Source organism: Capra hircus, chromosome 10 (genome assembly GCF_001704415.2).
Source record: "Capra hircus breed San Clemente chromosome 10, ASM170441v1, whole genome shotgun sequence".
In the NCBI taxonomy this organism is placed as follows: Eukaryota; Metazoa; Chordata; class Mammalia; order Artiodactyla; family Bovidae; genus Capra; species Capra hircus.
This window is the reverse complement of record NC_030817.1, coordinates 17,057,135-17,080,488: the sequence shown is the minus strand read 5'-3', so window position 1 is coordinate 17,080,488 and position 23,354 is coordinate 17,057,135. Positions and strand designations below refer to the sequence as shown.

The 23,354-nt window shown below is 37.8% G+C and overlaps 1 protein-coding gene across 2 annotated transcripts in view; it reads left to right on the top strand.

The window, feature by feature from the left end:
- Positions 1 to 23,354, top strand: part of YLPM1 (YLP motif containing 1) — a 62,808-nt gene that overhangs the window by 20,640 nt on the left and 18,814 nt on the right. For both annotated transcript variants that reach the window (XR_001918644.1, XM_018053969.1), the window contains exons 5-11: positions 10,793 to 12,901; positions 15,471 to 15,591; positions 19,017 to 19,437; positions 19,551 to 19,643; positions 19,868 to 20,063; positions 20,502 to 20,620; positions 21,269 to 21,423. Coding sequence is in view for 1 of the 2 variants with exons in the window: in XM_018053969.1 (XP_017909458.1) it covers positions 10,793 to 12,901; positions 15,471 to 15,591; positions 19,017 to 19,437; positions 19,551 to 19,643; positions 19,868 to 20,063; positions 20,502 to 20,620; positions 21,269 to 21,423 (3,214 nt within the window). In the remaining variant the exon portion in view is untranslated. The remainder of the gene's footprint in view (positions 1 to 10,792; positions 12,902 to 15,470; positions 15,592 to 19,016; positions 19,438 to 19,550; positions 19,644 to 19,867; positions 20,064 to 20,501; positions 20,621 to 21,268; positions 21,424 to 23,354) is intronic.

The following is a 23,354-nucleotide window of genomic DNA, read 5'->3' as shown; positions in this document are numbered from 1 at the left end:
TTATTTTTTTTTTTAATTTAAAGGTAACTTTATAAATAACTTACAGAAGTACGAATAAAGGGATAAGGAAAACAACTTACTAGAAATTTTAATAAAACTTGAAAAGAATAAAAATCCTTGCATTAAGTAAATTTTGGCACAGACACATTATAGAAGATGAAATAATTCTGTCATGTATTCTTTGAGCAAAGCAAAATGGTCTAGGTTCTTGCCAAAGATACATGAGGAAGTCTTTCTGTTTAATAGCTGAATGACAATGCCATATTTCCTTTCTGTCCTTAGAAATATATTGTTCACATCCTCTCTTGAGTTTGAGAATATTTATCTAGAATATTGACATCCAGGAGATTCGCTTGTATGATTTCACATTTTTGTTAGAACCTAGAGTATAGCTGTCTCTGCATTTATCGTTAATACACCTAATAATTTTGACACAACTTTCTCTGACACTTTGTCAGGATATGAAAATTTCTCAATTTTCAATTGTGCTCAATGAAGCCTAAAAGCAAACTGCAATATTTTGGGTGATCCAGGAGGGATGACAGCTTATTTCACAATTCGGTCATTCTTCTATTGTCTTCATATTTTAACCTTTAGCATAGTTGGGGGTAATTGATAAGTCATGATGAATAATAATGAATTCTAGGATAAGAAAACCACAAAATATTTCGTTATATAGAAAAAAAGTCACTGAAGACCCCATAATATATCTTAGATTTATGAAAGAATTCAATGAACCTATATGGTAATTGCAAGATAATTCTGTTTTTCAAAAGGTGAATTTTCTGTTTGTTCTTAGGAAGGCCTGTAAGAGATAAAGTCATGAACTTTGTCAATCCTTAAAAACAGAACTGTTTAAAAAAAATTTAAAAACTAAAATTGGACCCAGTAAGCCGAAATGAACCCTAAGAGTTAATGAAATCTTTTGATTAATAGATACTCTTGGTTTTTTAATTTAATAATCTAATTTACTAATCTTTTCTTTATGATTTGTGCTTTTTCATGTCCTGTTTAAAAAATCTTTGCTTACTCCAAGGTCATAAATATGTTATTGTATTTTGTCTTTTATTGTTTTACCTTTTATTTTAAAATCAACAATCCGTATGGTATGAGGCAAGGTATAAAGTTCATTGTTTTCCATGTGGCTATCAAGTTGACCCCAGTAAGCATCCTTTTCTTACTACTTTGCAGTGTCTCCTTCATCATAAGTGAATACATGTGTGGATTTGTCTGTGGACTCCCTTTCTTTGGTTTGTTTCTCCTTCCACCAGTGTCATATAGTTTTAATTTCTATAGCTTCATAATGAATCCTGACATCTCTTAGCGTAAGTCCTCCAGTTCTGTGTTTCTAGATCAGGGGTGACCAAACTGTTTCTGTAAAGGGCTGGATGGTAAATGTTTTTAGGTTTTGTGGGCCATGTTTAGTCTCTTTCAAACATTTTTCTTTGTTCCTTTCTTTAGCCTATAAAAATATTTTTTAAATTACTATTAACTGGGTTTGATCCATGGGCCATAGCTTACTGACCCCTGATCTAGATTATCTTAACTATTCTTGGTCCTTTCTGTTTCCCCTATAATATAAGCAGCTTGTTAGTTTAAAAAAAAAAAAAGGTAGAATTTTGATGAACATTGTATAGATTCTATTGATGATATTGAGGAAGAACTGACATTTTTATAATATCAAGGTTTCTGATCAGTTCTAACCACTTTTGGTCAGTTTAGGATTGGAATTATGACCTCTTCCATTCTGTAGCTGTTAGCAAGGGGCTATTAACACTGTACTTTTTCTTAATTCTTGATTTGTCATGGCTGTTTCTGTTTACAATGATTACTTCTCTTTGGAATTTTGATTTTAAGATCTTAGTTATACATATTAGAAAATGGAATTTGATGTGAAAATCAAAAGGGCAGGCATTCGATTCCAGAATTTAGCAGCTTGTGATTACCGTGATCTGCTGATGTGAGTGTGTTTATATAAATATTGTGATAATCAGACATTATTATCTTGTTTAAGGGTATTTATATCTCTATATCCCTCTTAAGTTTTTGTACCCAATTTGGATTCTATTTTTTTGTATTGCATTTTGAAATTTTTGTTCCTAGTTCTAATGGTCTCATGCCTAGTTTCAGGATTTTCTTTAATGTTTACAGTAAATATTTAATGACATAGAGAGAGACTTACAAATGAAGCTAAGAGGGAAAAAAACGGGATTAAATTTATCTTTTAGAAGTTTCTGAAATACCTAAGTATACAAGCAAAAATTTTCAAAATATTTAAACGCTACATATTTGTCTATTTTTCATTTCATCTAGCCAGTGTACATTGCATGTGTTTTGTGTGATTGTATTGAGCAAATGTATACTATGTTTGTACTTTATTTCCAGTATGTTTTTATATGTTAAAAAGGTCATAGTATTTCATTGTGTTGATGTGAAGATGGCTTATTTTTGTACATATGTTTAATATGAGTAACTTTTAATATATTTTTTCCAAGGGCCGAAAAGTTCTTTACTTTTATAAATCAAAAGGGTTTTGATAGTTTGACATTTTGTAACATCCTTGAACTTTGAAAAATTTCAAGTGCAGTATTGATAACTATTAGTGGTTGCCATTTGTATGTAGTGTTGAAAGTATATTTCAGTTGGTTTAACATATTTCTGACCACCAAAATAAAAATAAAGTGATGATGCTTGGCTGCTGGTCAGCAATTTCATGTGAAAGCAAATCACCCTCCCCTTTCATGGACACTATTATATATACAGGCGTGAGGTTTACAGAAGTGCTTTCATTACTTTTCACAGCTTTTCTGCCTTGTTCATTTCTTTATTTTCACACCTTTTAGTGCTTCCTGCTTCCTTTACCCTTTCCTCTGGCCTTTGCGCATGCTCTGCTCTCTGTTCGTAATCCCTTTTCTGTTATCTTTTGCTTTATCGATTCATATTTTTCCTGCCCTGGGGATGGGACTTCTACAGTTAATGTGTTGAGAACCTTCAGTGGGTCAGACATTGGGAATACTTCAGTGAGCAAGACCAACATGCCCCACATGTATCAAATTCTGTTCTGATTGCTGATTTACTTGTCTCATTCTTCTTATGGACTCTGAACTCCTTGTGGTTAGGTATCAGTTTATTTACAGCACTAACACAATACTTGACAATTAGTAGGTGTTCAATAAATGTTGCATATGCCAAATATCTCAGTTACGGGTAAAATTCTCAAGGCATTCACAGTTTAGTTAGAAAGTAGTTTATTCATTCTGAAGTTGATTATAATACTACCTGACATATGAAAGAATGTTCCTATACTGATTTGTGTATTGTGCGTAGTCTTCTCTTACCACTGATAGGACCTAATAATTCCTGAATTGAATACAGAACAGATGATTTTACATATCTTTAATGGCCTAACGTGTTATTCTAGGCACTTTAATAAGTTAATGAATGTAACTTCAAGAAAAGGAACCAAATCATCACAGAGCCTGAAATAGCCTACTTTTTTCCTTCATAAATATGTAGTCTCTATCCTTAGCATTGAGCCATACTGTTTTTTTGGCTGGGCCATGCAGTCTGTGGGATATTAGTTGCCCAACCAGGGATCAAAGTGGAAGTGTCGCGTCCTAACCTGGACTTCCTGTGGTGTACCTTTGACAAGCAGTTGGTCAGCTCCTTTCCCCTTTGTCCAGCAATAGCTGTGTCAAGCCTTCATTATTTTCCATAGACATTCTGTGCTAATGCTGCCTTCTCTGTCTCAGCAAACATTATTTCTCTTTATATCCTTAATTTTGCTCCCTGCCCCAGAGAATCAAGGCTTTCAGGCCCAATGAAACTTCTCTGCCTTACCACTAAAGTTGCCATCCTCATAGTTCTTGTGGTCTCAGAAGAAGCCCTTTTCCTGGTTGAAGCTAACACTCTGTGTGTCTGTTAAATACATTGTTAATCAAAATGATACATACATATGATCTTTTTTTAAATCAAGAGAAATAACTGCCTACTGCTCCAAACCACCCTCAGTGTGTTTCCTAAGAACAGCTTCTAATTCTTCAGCTGTTTCTTTTGGTAATTACCTCATAGTACTAAAGAAGGTGCTGTTGCTTTTGTCATTTATACATTTTAGATACTACTTATTTACTTCCTGTTCTGATAGGTAAAATTTAGTTCTTTTACTGTTCTGTAACCCCATCTGCCCAATGATATTTACATCAGTATTTTAAAATAAGTCAATAAGTAATATTGTTCATAGAGGTAAGCAGTGTGATTACATTTTCTTTAGTGTAATAACCTTTTTTTTTAGAATTTCCAGTTGCTGTTCTTCTTGCAACATCTTTAACATAATCCTCTTAACTCCAGTCCCCAAAGCAACATCTTTTTCTCTTGAGATCTCTCTCCCAAATTCATGCATCCTCTTGCTTTTACCTGGGTTGGTTGGCTGCTCTGAAGATCTGTCATATGGGTATTATTCCGTCATTTCCTTTGACTATTATTCTAGATTGGATTCACGGTTTGTTGAGTCTCATGGCTTTCTGTTTGTGGTGTTGCTGTTGCTAAGTCACTTCAGTCGTGTCTGACTTTGTGCCACCCCATAGACGGCAGCCGTCCAGGCTCCCTGTCCCTAGGATTCTCCAGGCAAGAATACTGGAGTGGGTTGCCATTTCTTCTCCAATGCACAAAAATGAAAAGTCAAAGTGAAGTCGCTCGATTGTGTCCGACTCTTAGTGACCTCATGGACTGCAGCCTACCAGGCTCCTCCATCCATGGGATTTTCCAGGCAAGAGTACTGGAGTGGGGTGCCATTGCCTTCTCCGTTAAAGGCTTATAATGACCCACAAATCAACCTGGACCAGGAAAACTGATCTAAAGCCCAACATATGTAATGCCTCCTTTTCCTGGAGTGCTTGTTCAATTAACTAAAAAATTGTGGGTTGGAAGTAAGTTCCCTGAACTCTTGTATGCCTGAAAATGTTTTACTCTAACCTTGCACTTGATTAATAATTTGAATATATAATTTGAGGTTGAATATATTTTATTATAATTTATTTAAACTAAAAAACAAAAGAAAATGAAAAGTTTACCCATTTCTCCCACCTCCCACACCCTACCTCTGGCAACTATCAATGTGTTCTCTGTATCTAAGAGCTTGGTTTTTTAATTAATTAAATTTTTTTCTAAGATTCCACATCTAAGAGAGATCATATGGTATGCTTTTCTCTGACTTATTTAACTTAGTTAGCATAATTCCCTGGTGGTCCATTTATATTGTCAGAAATGGCAAGATTTCATTCTTGTAACATTCCATCCAGTGTGTATGCTACATCTTCTTTGTCCATTCATTCATCAGTGGACACATAAGTTGTTCCCATATCTCGGCTATTGTAAGTAATGCTGCAGTGAACATGGTGGGGGTCTGGGGGGCATGTATCTTTTTGAGTTAGTTTTTTCATTTTCTTCTCCAGTAAATACCCAGAGATGGAATTGCTGGGTCATATGATAATTCAATTTTTTGGTTTTCATAGTAGCTGCACCAATTTACATTCCCACCAACAGTGCACAAGGGTTCCCTTTTCTCTGTATCCTTACCAACACTTGTTATTTCTAGTCTTTTTGACAATAGCCTTTCTAACAAGTGTGAAGTAGCATCTCATTGTGGTTTTGATTTGCATTTCCATTATTGGTGTAGGGAATCTTTTCATGTACCTCTTGGCCATCTGTATGTCTTCTTTGGAAAAATGTCTGTTTAGATCTTCTGCTCATTTTAAAATCAGGTTGTTTCATATTTTGCTATTGAGTTGTATGAGTTCTCTCTATATTTTGGAATTAGCGCCTTATCAGATACATGAGCTCGCTCAGTCGTGTCTGACTCTTCTTGATTCCATGAACTGTAGTCTGTCAGGCTCCTCCATCCATGGAATTTCCCAGGCAAGAATACTGGAGTGGGTTGCCTTTTCCTTCTCTAGGGGTTCTTCCCGACCAGGGGATCAAACCCAAATCTCCCACTTTGCAAGCTGAGCCACCAGGGAAGCCCATCAGATACGTGATTTGCAAATATTTTTTACCATTCAGTAGGCTGCCTTTTCATTTTAGTGATAGCTTGCTTCACTGAGCAGAAGCTTTTTAGTTCGATGCAGTCCTACTTTTTGATGTAGGCCTGCTTTCGTTTCTTTGCTTTTGATGTTTAGAATCGAAAAATCATTGCCAAGACCTATGTCAAGGAGCCTACTGCCTTATGTTTCTCCTAGAAGTTTCATGATTTCAGGTCTTATACTTGTCTTTCATCCATTTTGAGTTAATTTTTGTGTATGACATACAGTAGTAGTCCAGTTTCATTCTTTTGCATGTGGCTGTCTGTTCTCAGTAACGTTTATTTAAGAGACTATCCTATCTCCATTGTATGTTCTCGGCTCCTTTGTCGTGAATTAGGTGACTGCATGCCCCTGGGTTTGTTTTTGGGCGCTCTCTTCTGTTCCATTGATATGTATGTTTGTTTTTGTACCAGTGCCATACTATATAATAGTTTCCAGTTCACTCCAGTGACTTCAGTCACTCAGTCGTGTCCAACTCTTTGTGACCCCATGGACTGCAGCACGCCAGGCCACCCTGGCATCACCAACTCCTGGAGTTTGCTTAAACTCATGTCCATTGAAGTTGAACATAATTTAGGATCAGTGTTTAGGGTCAGCAAGCATTCTCTTTTTCTTCTGTTACCTATTATAACTGTTGTGCTGTTCTGATTCATTTCCTTTTTAGATGGTTTCTCCCTACTACTAGAAAATTTTTATTTAATCTTCATTATTTTAATAATTTATAGTGGTTTGTATTTGTTCAGTATTATTAACTATACTGGATACTTAGTGAACTGGGCCCTTTGCATCTGGAAATTAGAGTCTAACTCTGGGAAATTTCTTTGCCCTATTTCATTTATTTCTTTTTCTCTTGTTTTCTGTTTTCCTTTTTCTGGAACCCCTGATTTGTAGGATTTTGAACCTGCTATATTTCTTTCTGTTCTCTCTCATTTTGTTAAACTTTCTGAGATACTCCTGGTCCTTTTATTGCCTTTTTTATTTTGAGAATTAAATAATTTCTGTAGTTCTTCTGGTTCTGATCCTTTTTTATATATACCAAATTGTTCTTGATTTACTGATACTATATCTTAAGAATTCTCTTTGAGAATATTAACTTGAAAGTTTTTTTTTTTAAGTTCTCTTCTGCTTTTTTGCATTATTGCTCTTTCTTCCAGATCCATATTCTCTTCCTTTCGTTTTGGAGGCATTCCTCAAATATATTGTGATCTTTAGTTGTCCATTTATACTTAAGAGAGGAAGACAGTGAAACTGATGGGGCGCTGTTTATGCATGTGGAGAGGGGCTCATCAGTTGTCAGACTTTGCTGTAGGAGGCCAGAGGATTGTCTGCTAATGCTAGGGGACCCTCAAATTCAGGCATTTAGAGACAGTTCAAGCCCAGGGAGTGGCTGATCGATGGTTTAGAATATGGATTTTAATTTACATCATTTTAACCCCAGGTCTTACCTAGTCTTTTCCCCAGCATCCCTGGCATCTGAGAATCCTGACCCTCCCTGGGTTTCTGTGGGCAAGCCAGACCCATTTTGATTGTATTCTCCTCTGCTCCCGGCAGTCTAAACTGCAGCTGCTTCTTGCTCCATGTGTTACCACTCATGTTTGTTCTTTGTCGTCCAGAGTTTAAAAACATTCCTCATCTGCGGGCGGCCCTTTCTCTCTGTTTATAGTGAGTTTATGCATTTTTCAATTCCTTGTGGTGATTCTGTGTCAGCTTGACTGGGCTGAAGTACGTTTCCCAGAGTTCTCTTGCTTTTGTGTTTCTGGTTAGGGTGGGTCATGGGGTTGGGGGGGATTTTGTATCTAACATGAAATATTTATCCCTGGACAACCAAAAGCTTTCTAACCATTCTCTCAGAAAAGAAAGTCTCTGTTTTTTTTGTTTTGGGGGAAATCAACTTCATTCTCTCTAGCTGGCTCACATCTCCTCTTTGATAGTTTGTGACTGAAATTCTGAGATGTAAAGCTAGCTAGTACTAATACATCTTATGTTAGATGATAAGGAAAAAGAATCAGTCAGAAATATCTGGCTAATAAATATGTATATATTTAAACATTTCATAGCAAATGAGGAAGAACTACTCTGTCACACCCATTATTTCTGCAACTGGTCATGTAATTTCAGTTGGTGTTGATAACTACCTTCTTTCTCTACTTAATCCATATTCTCTTTGCTCTCAGTGGGTACCTCAGCTTGTCCAGGTTCCTTGCCTGGTTCCTTGCCCAAACTTTCATTCTTGAAAGGTCTAAGGTATTCTCAGCCCTGCCTGGATTGAGTAATTGTAGTTTTGTCTTGACTTTAGTCATAGGACATGGAAGGTAGTGAGGAGTGTCCTGGAGGATCTCTTCCATTCCAGACATACCCTCACCCTCATTGTATAAAATGTACCCAATTTTCCCTTGAAAGACAGTGTTACTCACCCCAGCCAGTACAGTAATAACTCGCTTCTTTGCCTGTCGATTCAGGACCTGAAGTGGCCAGATGGCAGTCTGAACTGAAGTTTTAATAGAGTCCTTGTTGTGTCTCCCGACAGAAGCATTCCTCCATTCCTCCCTTTGAAACTGAGACTTCCAGATCAGCAAAGCCTAACGTCACAGGGATAGGAAGTAAATATTTTGCTTAAACTGAATTTATTACTCTCATTTATTTCCCTAACTAATGAAAGAAAAACCCTTCTATTTCTCTTTAGAGGCATGAAAGGCATCACTATCACCTCAGTCAGAAACCTTGGAACCATCCTAGTTCTTCCTTTTCCAGTATTTTAAATCGCACCTGTTAGAAAATTTATCAGCTTTACCTTCCTTCGCATCTCTCACTTTTATCTCCTCCTTTTCATCCTCATATCAGTCACCGTCTTAGAACAGACTTCACCTTCACTTACTTCGACGGTAGAGACAGTGTACTGTCAACTTTGCCCACTTATCCATCTGCTACTTTTCTGCTAGAGCAATCTTTTAAAAATAATCTTTCAAAAACTTAGTGTTTCTGAGTGCTTAAGGTGATTTCTAACTCTTTGTGCAAGCTCAGTCACTTCAATCATGTCTGACTCTGCAACCCCATGGACACTACAGTCCACAGGAATTCTCCCTTGGCAAGAATACTGGAGTGGATTGCCATGCCCTCCTCCAGGGGATCTTCCCACGCGGCTCTTGCGTCTCCTGCATTGGCAGGCAGGTTCTTCAGCACCCACGCCACCTGGGAAGCCCTCTAACTCCTTACCCAGCTGAATTGATTCATCTGTTATAACAGAGATCCAAAGTCACACGGCTTTAACAAGTTGGAGGTTTGTTCTCTTTTAGGACTTACGTGGTGACTCTGCAGTGTCAAGAATCCAGATTGCTTCTCATTTGTTACTTTACCATCTCTTGTTATGTGGTCCATATCTACATGGTTCAGGATGCCCCACCACCGTATCAGAGCCAGCATGAAAAAGAGAATATGAAGAGAAGAATGTGTTCTTCCCTTTAAGTTTACCACCCAGACGGATGCGTAAATCATTTTCACTCTCAGCTCATTGGCCAGACATGGCTGCAAGTTCTCCCTGCAAGAGAGTTTGGGAAATAGAGTCTTTAGTCTGGCTATCCTTATGTCTTGCTGAAAATGGAGAGGTTCAATTACAGTAGGAAAATGGAAATGCGTACTGGAGGAGTACCAGTAGTCCGTGGCGCCGAGGTATACAGGGTCTTCTGGGAGTCGGCCCTTGCCTGTCCCTTTACCTTGCCTCTCATTGTGCTGCTGTTCCATTCCTTCTTTCCCGGCTGTCCTAGGCTTTGTCTCCTCTTTGCTTCAGCCATGCCAGACTGCACTTCCAAACTGGTATGTGTTTCTCTCCTTTTCCTCATAACACTTCCTTAGCCTGAGATGTCCTTGCCACCCACTTGCATCATCTCCAGTATTCTCTGTTAACCTGGTCTCTGAGACTTTGTTTCTCAAGAGTTAACTAAAGCATCTTCTATTATAGAAAGCCTTTATTGGACAGCACCACCTTCACTCTCATAGAATTGACCATTCTCTCCTCTGTTGTCCTTATTATATGCAGGTAGATGTTAGTCATTGCATCTTGTGGCAGTTATTTACACTTAGATTCTTTGTCTTCTGTTGTAAGCCCTTTGAGGGCAAAGAACACATTTTATTCTTGTATCTCTTGGATTTAGCATAGTACTTAACAGAGGATATATGCTAAATATTTATCCAATGTACAAGTGGGTCCATAGCAGAATATCTTGGTCCAGATTTTTAAATGTTGGGGCATGCTCTTAAGACACGGCTGCTGTTTTTTAAACTTTTGTCAGTTAGTCAGGATGATAATATTAGCTCCAACAATATTTATACTCATCCTATGTTAACATTGCTAATTGTTTCACTTTTAGTTTTTAGTTATAATTTAACTCTAAAAGTACTCTTAGAATTAGCTATGGGACTTTTTCCCCCCTGTTTGAAATGAATGGACTTTTCTGTCTATTAAGGCACAATATTAATCATTGCTTTTTAACAATTCAGTATATCAGTGACTTGCTGCAGGAGATTTGTCCTAAGACCTTCTGAGCTCTGCCACCTAAACATAATGGTTCTAAGATATTGGTATCTCAGGATTTGTTTAATGACTAACAGTCATTTTTGTAAAAAAAATTCTAAGGCAAGATTGCCTTAAATATTTTTACATGGAAAAAATTTTTTTTCTGCTTTACTGTCTTGAGTAATATCTTTTGTTTCACTTGTAGATTTGATGGTCCTCGAAGATTTGAGGATTTAGGGTCAAGGTGTGAAGGACCGAGACCTAAAGGGCCTCGTTTTGAAGGAAATCGCCCCGATGGGCCAAGACCCAGATATGAAGGTCACCCAGCAGAGGGCACTAAAAGCAAATGGGGAATGATTCCCCGGGGGCCAGCATCTCAGTTCTATATTACCCCCAATACATCCCTCAGCCCTCGACAGAGTGGACCACAGTGGAAAGGCCCCAAACCAACTTTTGGACAGCAACATCAGCAGCAACCTAAGTCACAAGCAGAACCAGGAAACAAAGAACCATTAGCAGACACCAGTAGTAACCAGCAGAAGAATTTTAAAATGCAATCAGCTACATTTCCCATTGCTGCAGATGTAAAGGATGCCAAGGCGGCTCAGTCAAATGAGAATCTAAGCGACTCTCAGCAAGAGCCACCTAAAAGCGAAGTCTCGGAAGGGCCCATAGAGCCTTCTGATTGGGACCAGGATTCTCAAAGTATGGAGACTCAAATGGACAAAGCCCAAGCTGTTACTCAGCCTGTACCCCTTGCAAATAAAGCTATACCTTCTCAATCTACTTTTCCCTCAAAAACAGGGGGGATGGAGGGAGGAACAGCAGTAGCAACATCATCATCACTAACTGCAGATAATGATTTTAAACCTTTGGGTATTGGTCTGCCCCATTCAGAAAACAACCAAGATAAAGGGCTACCTCGGCCAGATAACAGAGACAGTAGGTTAGAAGGCAATCAAGGCAGCAGCTCATCTTACAGAGGTCCTGGGCAAAGCAGAATGGAAGACACACGGGATAAAGGACTAGTCAGTAGAGATCGAGGCCAGGCAATCAGCCACGGCCCAGGGTTGGTCAAGCAAGAAGATTTTCGTGATAAAATGATGGGTAGAAGAGAAGACAGTCGAGAGAAGATGAGCAGAGGAGAAGGCAGCCGGGACAGAGGGCTGGTGAGGCCAGGAAGCAGTCGGGAGAAAGTGCCAGGTGGTCTGCAAGGCAGCCAGGACAGAGGCAGAGCTGGCAGCCGAGAAAGGGGACCACCCCGGAGGGCTGGCAGTCAGGAGAGAGGACCCCCTCGAAGACCGGGGAGTAGAGAGAGAGTGCCACCCCGGAGAGCTGGGAGCAGGGAGAGGGGATTGCCTCGAGGGCCTGGTGGTAGGGAGAGGGGACTGGGAAGACCAGACTTTGGTCGCGACAGAGGTCCATTTAGACCAGAACCAGGAGACGGTGGGGAAAAGATGTATCCGTATCACCGAGATGAGCCTCCTAGGGCTCCTTGGAACCATGGAGAAGAGAGAGGGCACGAAGAGTTCCCATTAGATGGTAGAAGTGCTCCAATGGAACGAGAAAGACTTGATGATTGGGATAGAGAGAGATACTGGCGAGAATGTGAACATGACTATCAAGATGATACTCTAGATTCGTATAACAGAGAGGACAGGTTTTCAGCCCCATCTCGATCTCATGATGGAGATAGACGAGGCCCGTGGTGGGATGATTGGGAGAGAGATCAGGATATGGACGAGGACTACAACAGGGAAATGGACAGGGACATGGACAGGGATGTGGACCGCATCGGAAGACCCATGGATATGTTTGATAGAAATTTGGATAATGAGTGGGACAGAGATTATGGGAGACCACTGGATGAACAAGAGTCGCAGTTTCGTGAACGAGATATTCCGTCTCTTCCACCTTTACCACCCCTCCCGCCTCTCCCACCTATGGATAGATACCGGGATGATAGATGGAGAGAAGAAAGAAACCGAGACCATGGGTATGACCGAGATTTCCGTGATAGGGGTGAGTTGAGGATCCGAGAGTATCCAGAAAGAGGAGATACCTGGCGGGAAAAGCGAGATTATATTCCTGACAGAATGGACTGGGAAAGAGAACGATTGTCAGACAGATGGTACCCATCTGATGTGGATAGACATTCCCCCATGGCGGAACATATGCCCTCACATCATTCTTCTGAAATGATGGGGTCGGATGCAAACTTAGACTCTGACCAAGGCCTTGGAGGGGTAATGGTTCTCAGTCAGAGGCAGCATGAAATCATTCTGAAAGCTGCACAAGAGCTGAAAATGCTTCGGTAAGTTGACTTCTTAAGATCATTTCTTCTAGAACAAGCCACATGCATACTTCTCTTTTTAAAACGATGATGTGATATATTTAAATGGAATCATTTTACTTGAAGTTCTTACCACATAATTTTAATTTCTAGTCATTGAGTGCCGTTTTAGGGTAGGATGGCTATTTAGGAACTGTGTTAATTATAAACTTATGTCCTGAAAAATGAAAATTTGGTAGCCATTCTTGACTTTTATAGATATGTTGCTAACATGTCATACCTGTGATTATGTCAAGTTCAGACTTCAACTTTCTAGTACTCTGGGTTTCACAGAGCTCATATGTATAATCCTTTATTCCCCCCTCTTTGTTACTAGATCTGATAGACTTCATATTCACTAATCTTTGGTATAACTTTGGAAAGTGGTGGAAAGATTTATATTTTTCTCTTGAAGCTAAGAATGGTTTACCTGGAAGCAGCCTCAGATTTGTCTAACCATTGATTCTTTCTTTTGGAAATGTTTTATCTTTCATTATAACCAGAAGCAGCTATCTCTGCTTGAAGTTGTTACTTGTTGCTATATAATCAGATTTATTCTTTGTGAAATGGAGAATAGAATTTAGATTTCTTGATTTATAATCACCTATATGTAGGTACCTACATAACACTTCCCATCAGTAGCAGTAATAATAAAGGTTAACATTTATTGCACATTTGCTATATACCAGGGACTGTACTAAGTGCTTTGTATGTATTGATTCATGTAATCCTTATACGAACTATATCTTGAGAGAAGAATTTAGGAGTCACTGACAGATTACAATGAGAAATTACTTTTTGAATAATTTCTTAGGAATTAGCAAATTTTTGCAAAAATAAATTAATGGTTAGTTTTTCGTATATTCCAGTATATTGTTTCTTTCATTTTTCAATTCTGGTCTATATTTGTGGATTATGACAATTAAAATTATAGCTGAAGCTTTATAACTGGGAAAGTATAATGAGGAAAAATACATATAAAATGAAAGATCAGATGCCTCAGGCAACACAACAAATTTCTGTGTTTTCTGTGGTCTACAGAAGATACGCTTTAAGGGATTTGACTTTTCCAGATTGCTCATGGAGATGTAGAAAGCATGTTATGGAACACTTAGCTACTACTATTTTCCCTTTTAAATTATGGATACCTTTAACACCTACTGTGTGCGGGCACTGTGCTGATAATTTACTATGTTACCGTCTCAATCCTCCTATTTCAAATCCTTATCTCAAAGGACTGCAAAGATTAGTAGTATTCTCGCTTCACTAAGACTCAAGAGAGTACCACTTGGCTATTAGAATTGGTAAACCTAGAATTTGAAGTCTGTCCAACTCTAAAGTCTTTTTGTTTATGGAGAACACTAAGCAGATTGATGTTACTCAGCTATCAAGGTTTCTTTCCTTTTTGAAATTTCCGTTTCATCCATTATTGCTTTGTATAGAAATGCTGGATAAAAGTTACTTCATCATTCCTTTTAAAAAGCTCTTTCTAGGCCACATAATTAAACACAATATCTGAAGTGATGGGTAATAGTGGTCACAGTTGAATACAAGTCAGCCATATTGTGTCAGGAAAATCATAATATGAGTTACATGAGGCAGAAAGTAATCTTTTTCTTACACTTGACCCTTTGTGTTCACTTGGGTCATTACACTTTGCAGAATGGTAGGAAGAAAATTGTAAAAGGTCTGAAGAGGTTGTGGTAGATGTTGTTATATGTTGATTGTGGATGTAAGACAAAGTGAAAGGAATTTGACCAGCCATTTAAAGAGAATCTTGAAGAGGTACATAATTACTCTTTTGGAACATGAAGTGGTGTTTTTAAAGGTATAGGCTAATCGTTGTTCTCACCGTATACAAGAGGGGCCTTCAACTAAAATGCCCACAAGAACCGGACAGGTAACTAAAATGAGTGAAAGTGGGCCAGTAGAACTCTGAGTGTGAGGATTGTGGCAAAGCGCTTCATCTAAGTCTGGCAGCCACCACTCCCCTGAGCTGATTGCTGGCATGTGGGAGTGTAGGCCCAGTGTTTCCAAATTGCAAGTTTGAATTTTTATTGAAAAGTATGTATTTTTTTGCTTTGTAAATAGTGTCAACTAGCACAGATTTTTAAAAACTGTTAATGAAAGCCAAATTGTAAAAAGCCTTTTTGTGTGTTCATATATATCCAAATACATTTGGCCCATGTACCACCATTTTTCAACCGCTTATCTAAAGACTATGGAACAAAAAAAAAATCAGCAAGAGATTTTGGTTGGATGAATGAAAAACGTGACAAGTAGGTGAGATACTAAAACAGACTAAAGAGGCAGGTTCTAGAATTGATCCCTTCTAGATCTTCAGTAACTTATAACTATAACTTAGGTTGTAGATGTCTGATAAATTAGCTCGTAAAGACAAAAAAGTATTACCCTGGAGATGTTTTATGAGTACTCTAGAGAGTTTAAACAAGGTTTTTAGTTTCCTTTTTTATTTTTTGATATTAATTATAGTTACTTAGGAACAGAGAACACATGCCTTAAATACAATGGCAATTTTATTTGTTTACAGAGAACAGAAAGAACAGCTTCAAAAGATGAAAGACTATGGGTCTGAGCCTCAAATGCCTGACCATCTGCCACCCCAGGATTCAAGATTACAGAATACACCTTCAAGACCTGGATTATATCCGGTATGGGAAAATAATATACTCAGAAAAATGAAATGGTTCTTACTTTGTATGTTTGTATGTCGTTTGAGTTGTTGTTGTTGTTGTTTTATAATAAGTATAATTTTCCTCTGTAAAAAATGAAAATTTTGGAAAAGTGAAAAACACTAATGATAATGGACCTTTGAGAATCTTAGGAGTATGGTCAGAAGCATGACAGAAACGCTTTTCCCCTTACAGTTTAAGTATACCAAGCACATCAGAACTGTGTATATGGCTCTGTGTTCATAAAATTGTAAAATTTTCTTGGTAATCCTTTTTGTTCAGATAGTCCTGTTCTTCATCTGGACAATGCAAGGATTCCCTGCGAGCCCTGCTCATGTGAGCTTCCTAGTCTCCCTACCTGTTCAGACTCCTAGTCCTTAGCTAAGGAAAGGGATAGAACATCATGCCCCACTTCAGGCAGTGAAGTTATGCTAAAGAGTCACGTGATTAAGTTCTCTGCCAGAACCCTTGCTGCTGCTAAGTGGCTTTAGTCGTGTCCGACTGTGCGACCCCATAGACGGCAGCCCACCAGGCTCCACCGTCCCTGGGATTCTCCAGGCAAGAACACTGGAGTGGGCTGCCACTTCCCCTTATCGTCCTGTATTTTGATTGTCTGTTTTCTTGTCTGTCTTGCCTTCTATCTTATTTTGCCTGTTCTTCATAAGGATAGGAACTATGTCTTTTATCTTTGTATTTCTTAGCAAACAGTAGAAGCTCTAGATTATAAATCCACATTTCTACTTTATTTACTTGATAAATCAGAAACATTTTAATGTTTTGCTACATGCTTTATATTTTTGATGCATAACAGTTTATTAAAACTATTCTGTTTCTGTTAGACCTTTGTTTCTAATCTTTTACTTTTATTAATGCAATGTTAATGAATGTGTTTGTATCAAATTCATAATAGTTTCAGTATTTTCTAATTGAAGTAGAGTTGGTTTACAATGTTAATTTCTGCTGTATAGCAAAGTGATTCATATATATATGTATGTCTGTATGTGTATATATATGTATACACTTACATGCATGCATTTTAAAATGTGTTGCGGTTTGTCTCAGGATATTGACTGTGCTGTGCAGTAGTGCCTTGTTATTTGCCCATTCCATATATAAGCTCACATCTGCATTCTTTTTTTCTACAAACCACCATGCGTTATGCTTCAAATTCTTATTTTAGCTATCTTCTTAAAACTACTTTTAAATTCCTAAAGTGGATCCTTTTAATGACTAAAGAACAAGGACATTTTTAATGATTCCTGTAATGTAGCCAACAGCTCTCTAAAGCTATGTTGTAGCCTTGCAAACATCAGATACTTAATATTTTTGGTAGATTGAATAGTTTAATAAAATGTTACAATATGTTTGGTAGTTTTGATAATTAGTGAACATGAATATTTTCCAGTATTTGTTAATTACATTTCTTGTAAAAAAAAAAATCCTATTTTTTAAATCTATTTGACTCTTCAGGTTTTTCTTATGAATTTATGGTATAGATATTAATCCTTTCTAATGTAAATACTGTAGGGGTGTTTTGCTTTTCACAAATGTGTTGCTATCACTGGGTACTATAAAGAATACACTTTTTACTTATAGTCCAAAGAGTTCCTAAGATATGCACAACACGTCTGAACGGCTGTGCTCCAGATACAGTAGCTTTGTCATACAAAGGCATTTTCTAACACAGTTTAAAGTGCCATAATCTAAAATTTATCTTTAGGTAGTAGTCATTTGTCTTTAACTCTAGCCTGTATTGGCCTCTTGTTAAATAATATTCCTAACATATTAGCCAAAATGTAATTTTGCTACTCAGAAAGTTTGTTTTTAAAGCCCAGCCTGTGTATGAGTAAATATGTAAGTAATGTGCATTATTGACTCCCTGGTGGTGCAGAGGTTAAAGCGTCTGCCTGCAATATGAGATAGTGGGTTTGATCCCTGGGTCGGGAAGATCCCCTGGAGAAGGAAATGGCAACCCACTCCAGTATTCTTGCCTGGAGAATCCCATGGACGGAGAAGCTTGGTGGGCTACAGTCCACGGGTCGCAAAGAGTCGGACACGACTGAGTGACTTCACTTTCACTTTCAAGGCCTGAAGTAACCATCAGTGTGTTTGTCAATAGAACAAACAAGGCAGAAACACAGAAATAAATGGATAAAGAGTATTCAAGTCAGAGATTACTTGCAAAGATTAAAATAAAATTTGACAATTGGGTTTCAGTATTAAGTAGATAGGACGTATCTGCCCAGAGATTCTGCTGTTGCCATAATACACATTTCAGTTGACATCCGGTGCTTGTCAGAGAGAATACTCAATGTCCGTTTGGTTTCTTTGTCTTGTCGTCTCCCGTCACTGATGTCGTGTGTTGCTGCAGACAGCTGTTGTCAACCAGATGAACTGGATAGAAGTGAGGGAGCCAGCTAGAATTTGTTTCTCTCACTGGAAGTTCACCATTTTTGTGGAGGAGATAGGTCACTAGAGTGGAGAGAGTTTATAGCAGAGATTCTTAAATGAAGTGGTGAACGTGAGAATTACACATGGAGGTTTTGTTTTGTTTGTTTTAAACCAATGCCAGAACCTCTCTCACAGAAATTTAGTAGGTTTGAGGTCAGCCAATTCAAATTGACTACCACCCTAAATTTTCTGGAAGAAGAAAAAGAGGGTGGTTCATTGCAGAGGGAGGGAGGAGGTAATAGTTTTGAGGACAGTTTTTTTTTTCTTCCCTTTTTTAAACCAACCTAATTGAGGTATAATTTACATACATCTAATTTGTCCATTTTAAAGTGTGTAATTCAGTGATATTTAGTAAATTTACTAAGTTGTACAGCCATCACCATAATCCAGTTGTATAACATTTTCATCACCCCAGTAAGATCCCTTGTGCTAGTCTGCAGTTAATCCTCGTTCCTACCCCAGGTCCCAGGCAACAGCTAATCTACATTTTCCAAAATGGCTGCACCATTTTACATTCTAACTGTAAGTCCTAAGAGTCTTTGTGTTTCTTTACATCCTCGCCATCATTTGTTATTGCCAGTTTTATCAATTATAGCCATTGTATTGGGTATGAAATCTTACTTTATTGTGGTTTTAATTTGCATTTCTCTAATGACTAATGATGTTAAGCATATTTTCATGGGTGTATTGGCCATTTATACATCTTCTTTGGAAAAATGTATGCAAATCTTATGGCCATATTTTTTTATTGTCTTTTAAAAGATTTTTATATTCTCAATACAAGTCCTTTATCAGATATGTGATTTGTATATATTGTCTCCCTGATGGTGTATTTTAAAGTACAGAAAGTTTTGAAGTTTGAATAACTTCAATGGAGTAAGAACCAGATTTCTGCTGATATGTGAACATATGATGGTATGCTCACTCATTAAGCCATTTACCCTGTTCTCCAGCCTCCAGGGTCCTACAGACCACCACCTCCTATGGGTAAGCCACCAGGTTCAATTGTAAGACCTCCTGCTCCACCAGCAAGATCATCTGTTCCTGTGACCAGGCCACCTATCCCAATACCGCCACCACCACCCCCTCCTCCTCCGCCACCACCTCCTCCTCCAGTGATAAAGCCACAAACTTCAGCTGCGGAACAAGAACGCTGGGATGAGGATTCTTTCTATGGCCTCTGGGATACCAATGATGAGCAGGGACTGAATTCGGAATTTAAATCTGAACCTGCAGCAATTCCATCTGCTCCAGTGTTACCACCCCCACCTGTTCACCCTTCCATCCCTCCTCCTGGCCCAATGCCTATGGGTATGCCACCCATGTCCAAACCACCACCAGTGCAGCAGACTGTTGATTATGGCCATGGCCGAGGTAGGTAAAAATGGCAAACTTGTATTTAGGATTCTAGAGGAATTGTTCGCTTCAACTTTGGCTTCCTTAAGCTTCACTCTTACGGTGTTTTTATCCTTATTTTTGTTTACCAGACATATCCACTAATAAAGTTGAACAGATACCCTATGGAGAAAGAATAACTCTGCGTCCAGATCCACTACCTGAAAGATCAACTTTTGAAACAGGTAGAGGTCCCAGGGAGATAAGTATTTTTAAACCTTTTTGGACCTATTTATCATATGATTTTCCTTTTGGTAAGATTATCTGGGCCTCCCTTTAATATAGCTAAAGGATTCATAAGTTGAATTTAGGGCAGCAATTTATACTAGTTCTAAATTTAGATTTGTATTTTTCTGCTTTTATTTCAGGAGAAAAGGGATGTAGTTCTTAACTTTAATTGTTTTTGCAGAGCATGCAGGCCAACGAGATCGTTATGATAGAGACAGAGATCGTGAGCCTTACTTTGATCGTCAGAGCAATGTCATGGCAGATCATCGAGATTTCAAAAGGGATCGGGAGACACACAGAGATCGAGACCGGGATCGTGGTGTTATTGACTATGACCGGGATCGATTTGACAGAGATCGCCGACCTAGAGATGATAGGTATGCCATGAAAACTATCTTTGCTGCGTGTGCAAATTACCATACACTTAAGTTCAGCAAAAGTCAGTGTAGTTAAGGGAAATTTTGTAAATGATGTATTTTTCTCATGCATGTGTGTATATAATTTGGAGAAGGAAGAGTACCAATTTTTAGGAGACTCGATTCTTGAGTTTTGCAAGCTTGAATTTCAGAGAGTTAAATGGGAGATGGAGAAAGGAAAGAGTATTGTCAACAGAGTTGTAATCATTGCTTAGTCAATAGGCAGACAATTAATTTTTGCTATTTGTGAGCTCTGTGGATGTGTGTATGCAAGGCAGATCTAAATGGAAAAGCAAAATAAAAATATAAATATTGATTATGAATGGTAACTACCCATAGAGAAAATCGGGGATATAATGGTTTTTTATTTACCAAAGCACTTCCTGTTAAACTTTCTAGGACTCAGTCATATCGAGACAAAAAAGACCATTCCTCATCCAGAAGAGGAGGGTTTGATAGGCCTTCCTATGATCGCAAGTCTGACCGACCAGCCTATGAAGGACCGTCCATGTTTGGAGGTAGATTAGTACCTTACTAACTAAAAAGATGCTGAGAATTGAAAACTACAGGAGATGCTTTTGATTGTAGCTGTGGGTTCAAACTTTCAGAGTGAAATACACTCACAGATTTCTCAGAGATGGCAACATCATCACCAAAAAGAGTCATATGAAATAAAATGTAAATTGCCTTTTTTACATTATTAAAGAAATTTTGGAAGACAGAAATAAAATCATTTATAATCCCACCACCTACCTACCATACCACAGCCATTGCGATTTTATATATTTCCTCGCATTCTCTCTTCACATACATATTAATGAAGTTGTAGACAAAGTCTGCAGTTTCTTTATTGTGCTTGTTCTCACTGATATTATACTGTATACACTTTTCTATATGTAAATCTATTATATTAATGGCTTTATGATAGTTCATCAGTGAATAAGATATGACTCATTTTTGAACACTTAGATTGCTTTTAGTTTTTCACTGTTATAAATTAGACTTAAGTAAACTAGAAATTCATACCTGTTTATGTGAATAAGTTTTCCTAAGCTGGACTCGTCCTCATATATATTAACATATATATATTAGGAGGAGTGGAGAGCATTAAAATGTTAAATAATTACTGTATAAATAGTAATCTTGTTCATCCACTGGCATTCTAGGAGAACGAAGAAGTTACCCAGAAGAGCGAATGCCCCTGCCAGCTCCTTCAATAAGCCACCAGCCACCTCCAGCTCCACGGGTTGAGAAGAAACCTGAATCTAAGAATGTGGATGATATTTTGAAACCACCTGGCCGAGAGAGCAGACCTGAGAGGGTGAGTCCTGTGTGGTTGACTAGTTTTATTGCAAATCAGAAGCTGATAAGAGATCTTTTTAGTATCCTGAACAGAATTTCTGTACTTTTCCATGACATGGTAGTTTGGTGTTTTTTGTTTTTTTTTTAACTTATTTTATTGGAGTATAGTTGATATGCAAGGTTGTGTTAATTTCTTCTGTATAGCAAAATGATTCAGTTACATGTATAGATATATATTTTCATATGCTTTTCCATTATGGTTTAATCACAGGATATTGAACATAGTCCTCTGTGCTATACAGTAGGTAGGACCTTAGTGTTATCTAGTCTATATATAATAGTTTGCATCTGCTAATCCCAAGCTTCAGTCTATCCTCCCCCATTCCCCACCTTGGCAACCACAGTTCTGTTCTCTATGTATGTGTGTCTGTTTCTGTGCTGTAGATAAATTCATTTGTGTCATATTTTTGATTCCACACATAAGTCATATAATAATGGTATTTGTCTTTCTATTTCTGACTTACTCCACTTAGTAATAATCTCTAGGTCCATCCTAGAGATGGTCCATCTCCAGGTCCATCTAGGCATTATTTCATTCTTTTTTATAGCTGAGTAGTATTGTGTTGTATGTGTGTATCTTCTTTATCCATTCATTCATCAGTGAACATTTAGGTTGTCTCCATGTGTGACATAGTATTAATATCAGATTCAGGGCATCTTGCCATCTCCAAATCATCATTTCTCATAAACTGCCTACCCTTTAGAATCTAAGAAATTAGAGCTTAATTGCTTGGCAAAAAGAAAGTGTTGACTATTCCCTAATTAAACATTTTTTTTAAAGTGTTAAATTATAGAAAATAAGAAGAACTCAATTAATTGCACTTTGAAGAAGGGGAAAGAGGATTTGGTCTCATGGCATGTGGAACTTAAAAGGAAGAATTAGGAGAATTTGATTAGTTTAGACTTACTTTCCTGGTGACCTCCATATATATATATACACATTCTTACATTTTCCCTGTATTGCAAAATAATTAGATTCCATTTAAATAAACTGATACTGGGATTTCTATCAGAGGTTTGACCCCATGTATGTATGTATGTCACTGTTTTAAAGTCTGTTTCATCTGTTATTGGTATAGTTACTCCAGCTTTCCTGTGGTTGCTGATACCTTTTTCCATCCTTTTAATTTCAATCTATTTGTGTCTTTCAGTCTGAGACATGTTCCTTCTAGACAGCATATAGTTTAGATCATGTTTTTTAGCAGTCTGATAATTTTGCTTCTTAATTGGATTGCTTAAATCCATTCATGTGTAATGTTGTTATTGGTGTAGATGGCTCAAGTGCCCCGTGGTTAGAATTCAGTGCTTTTGACTGCTGTGGCGCAGGTTCAGTCCCTGGTTGGGGAAATGAGGTCCTGTAAGCCACACAGCAGGGCCATCAAGAAAAAAGAGATATGGATGGCTTAATTCCATTCCTGGCTTGCTCAGCTGTATTGAAATAGTTGGTTTTTGTATATTGATTGTATATTGCTCCACATTGCTGAACTCATTTATTGGTTCTAATAGACTTTTAGTGGATTCCTTGGAAGTTTTCCTGTATGTGAGATGATATCATCTTGCAGATGGAGATAGTTTTACTTCTTACTTTTCAGTCTGGATGCCTCTTTTCTTTTCTTGCCTAGTTGTTCAGTGTTGAATCGATGTGATGGGAGTGGGCATCCTTGTTTTATTCCTGAACTTAGAAAGAAAACTTTCAGTCTTTCACCATTAAGTACTGTGCCAGCTGTGCATTTTCGTTTGATGTCCTTTATCGAGTTAAGGAGGTTCCCTTTCATTTCTAATTTGGTAAATGTTCTTATCAGGAAAGGATGTTGGATTTTGTTAAACGCTTTCTCTGCATTGAGATTTTTTTGTTTTTTATTGTATTGATATAATGTATTATTACATTAA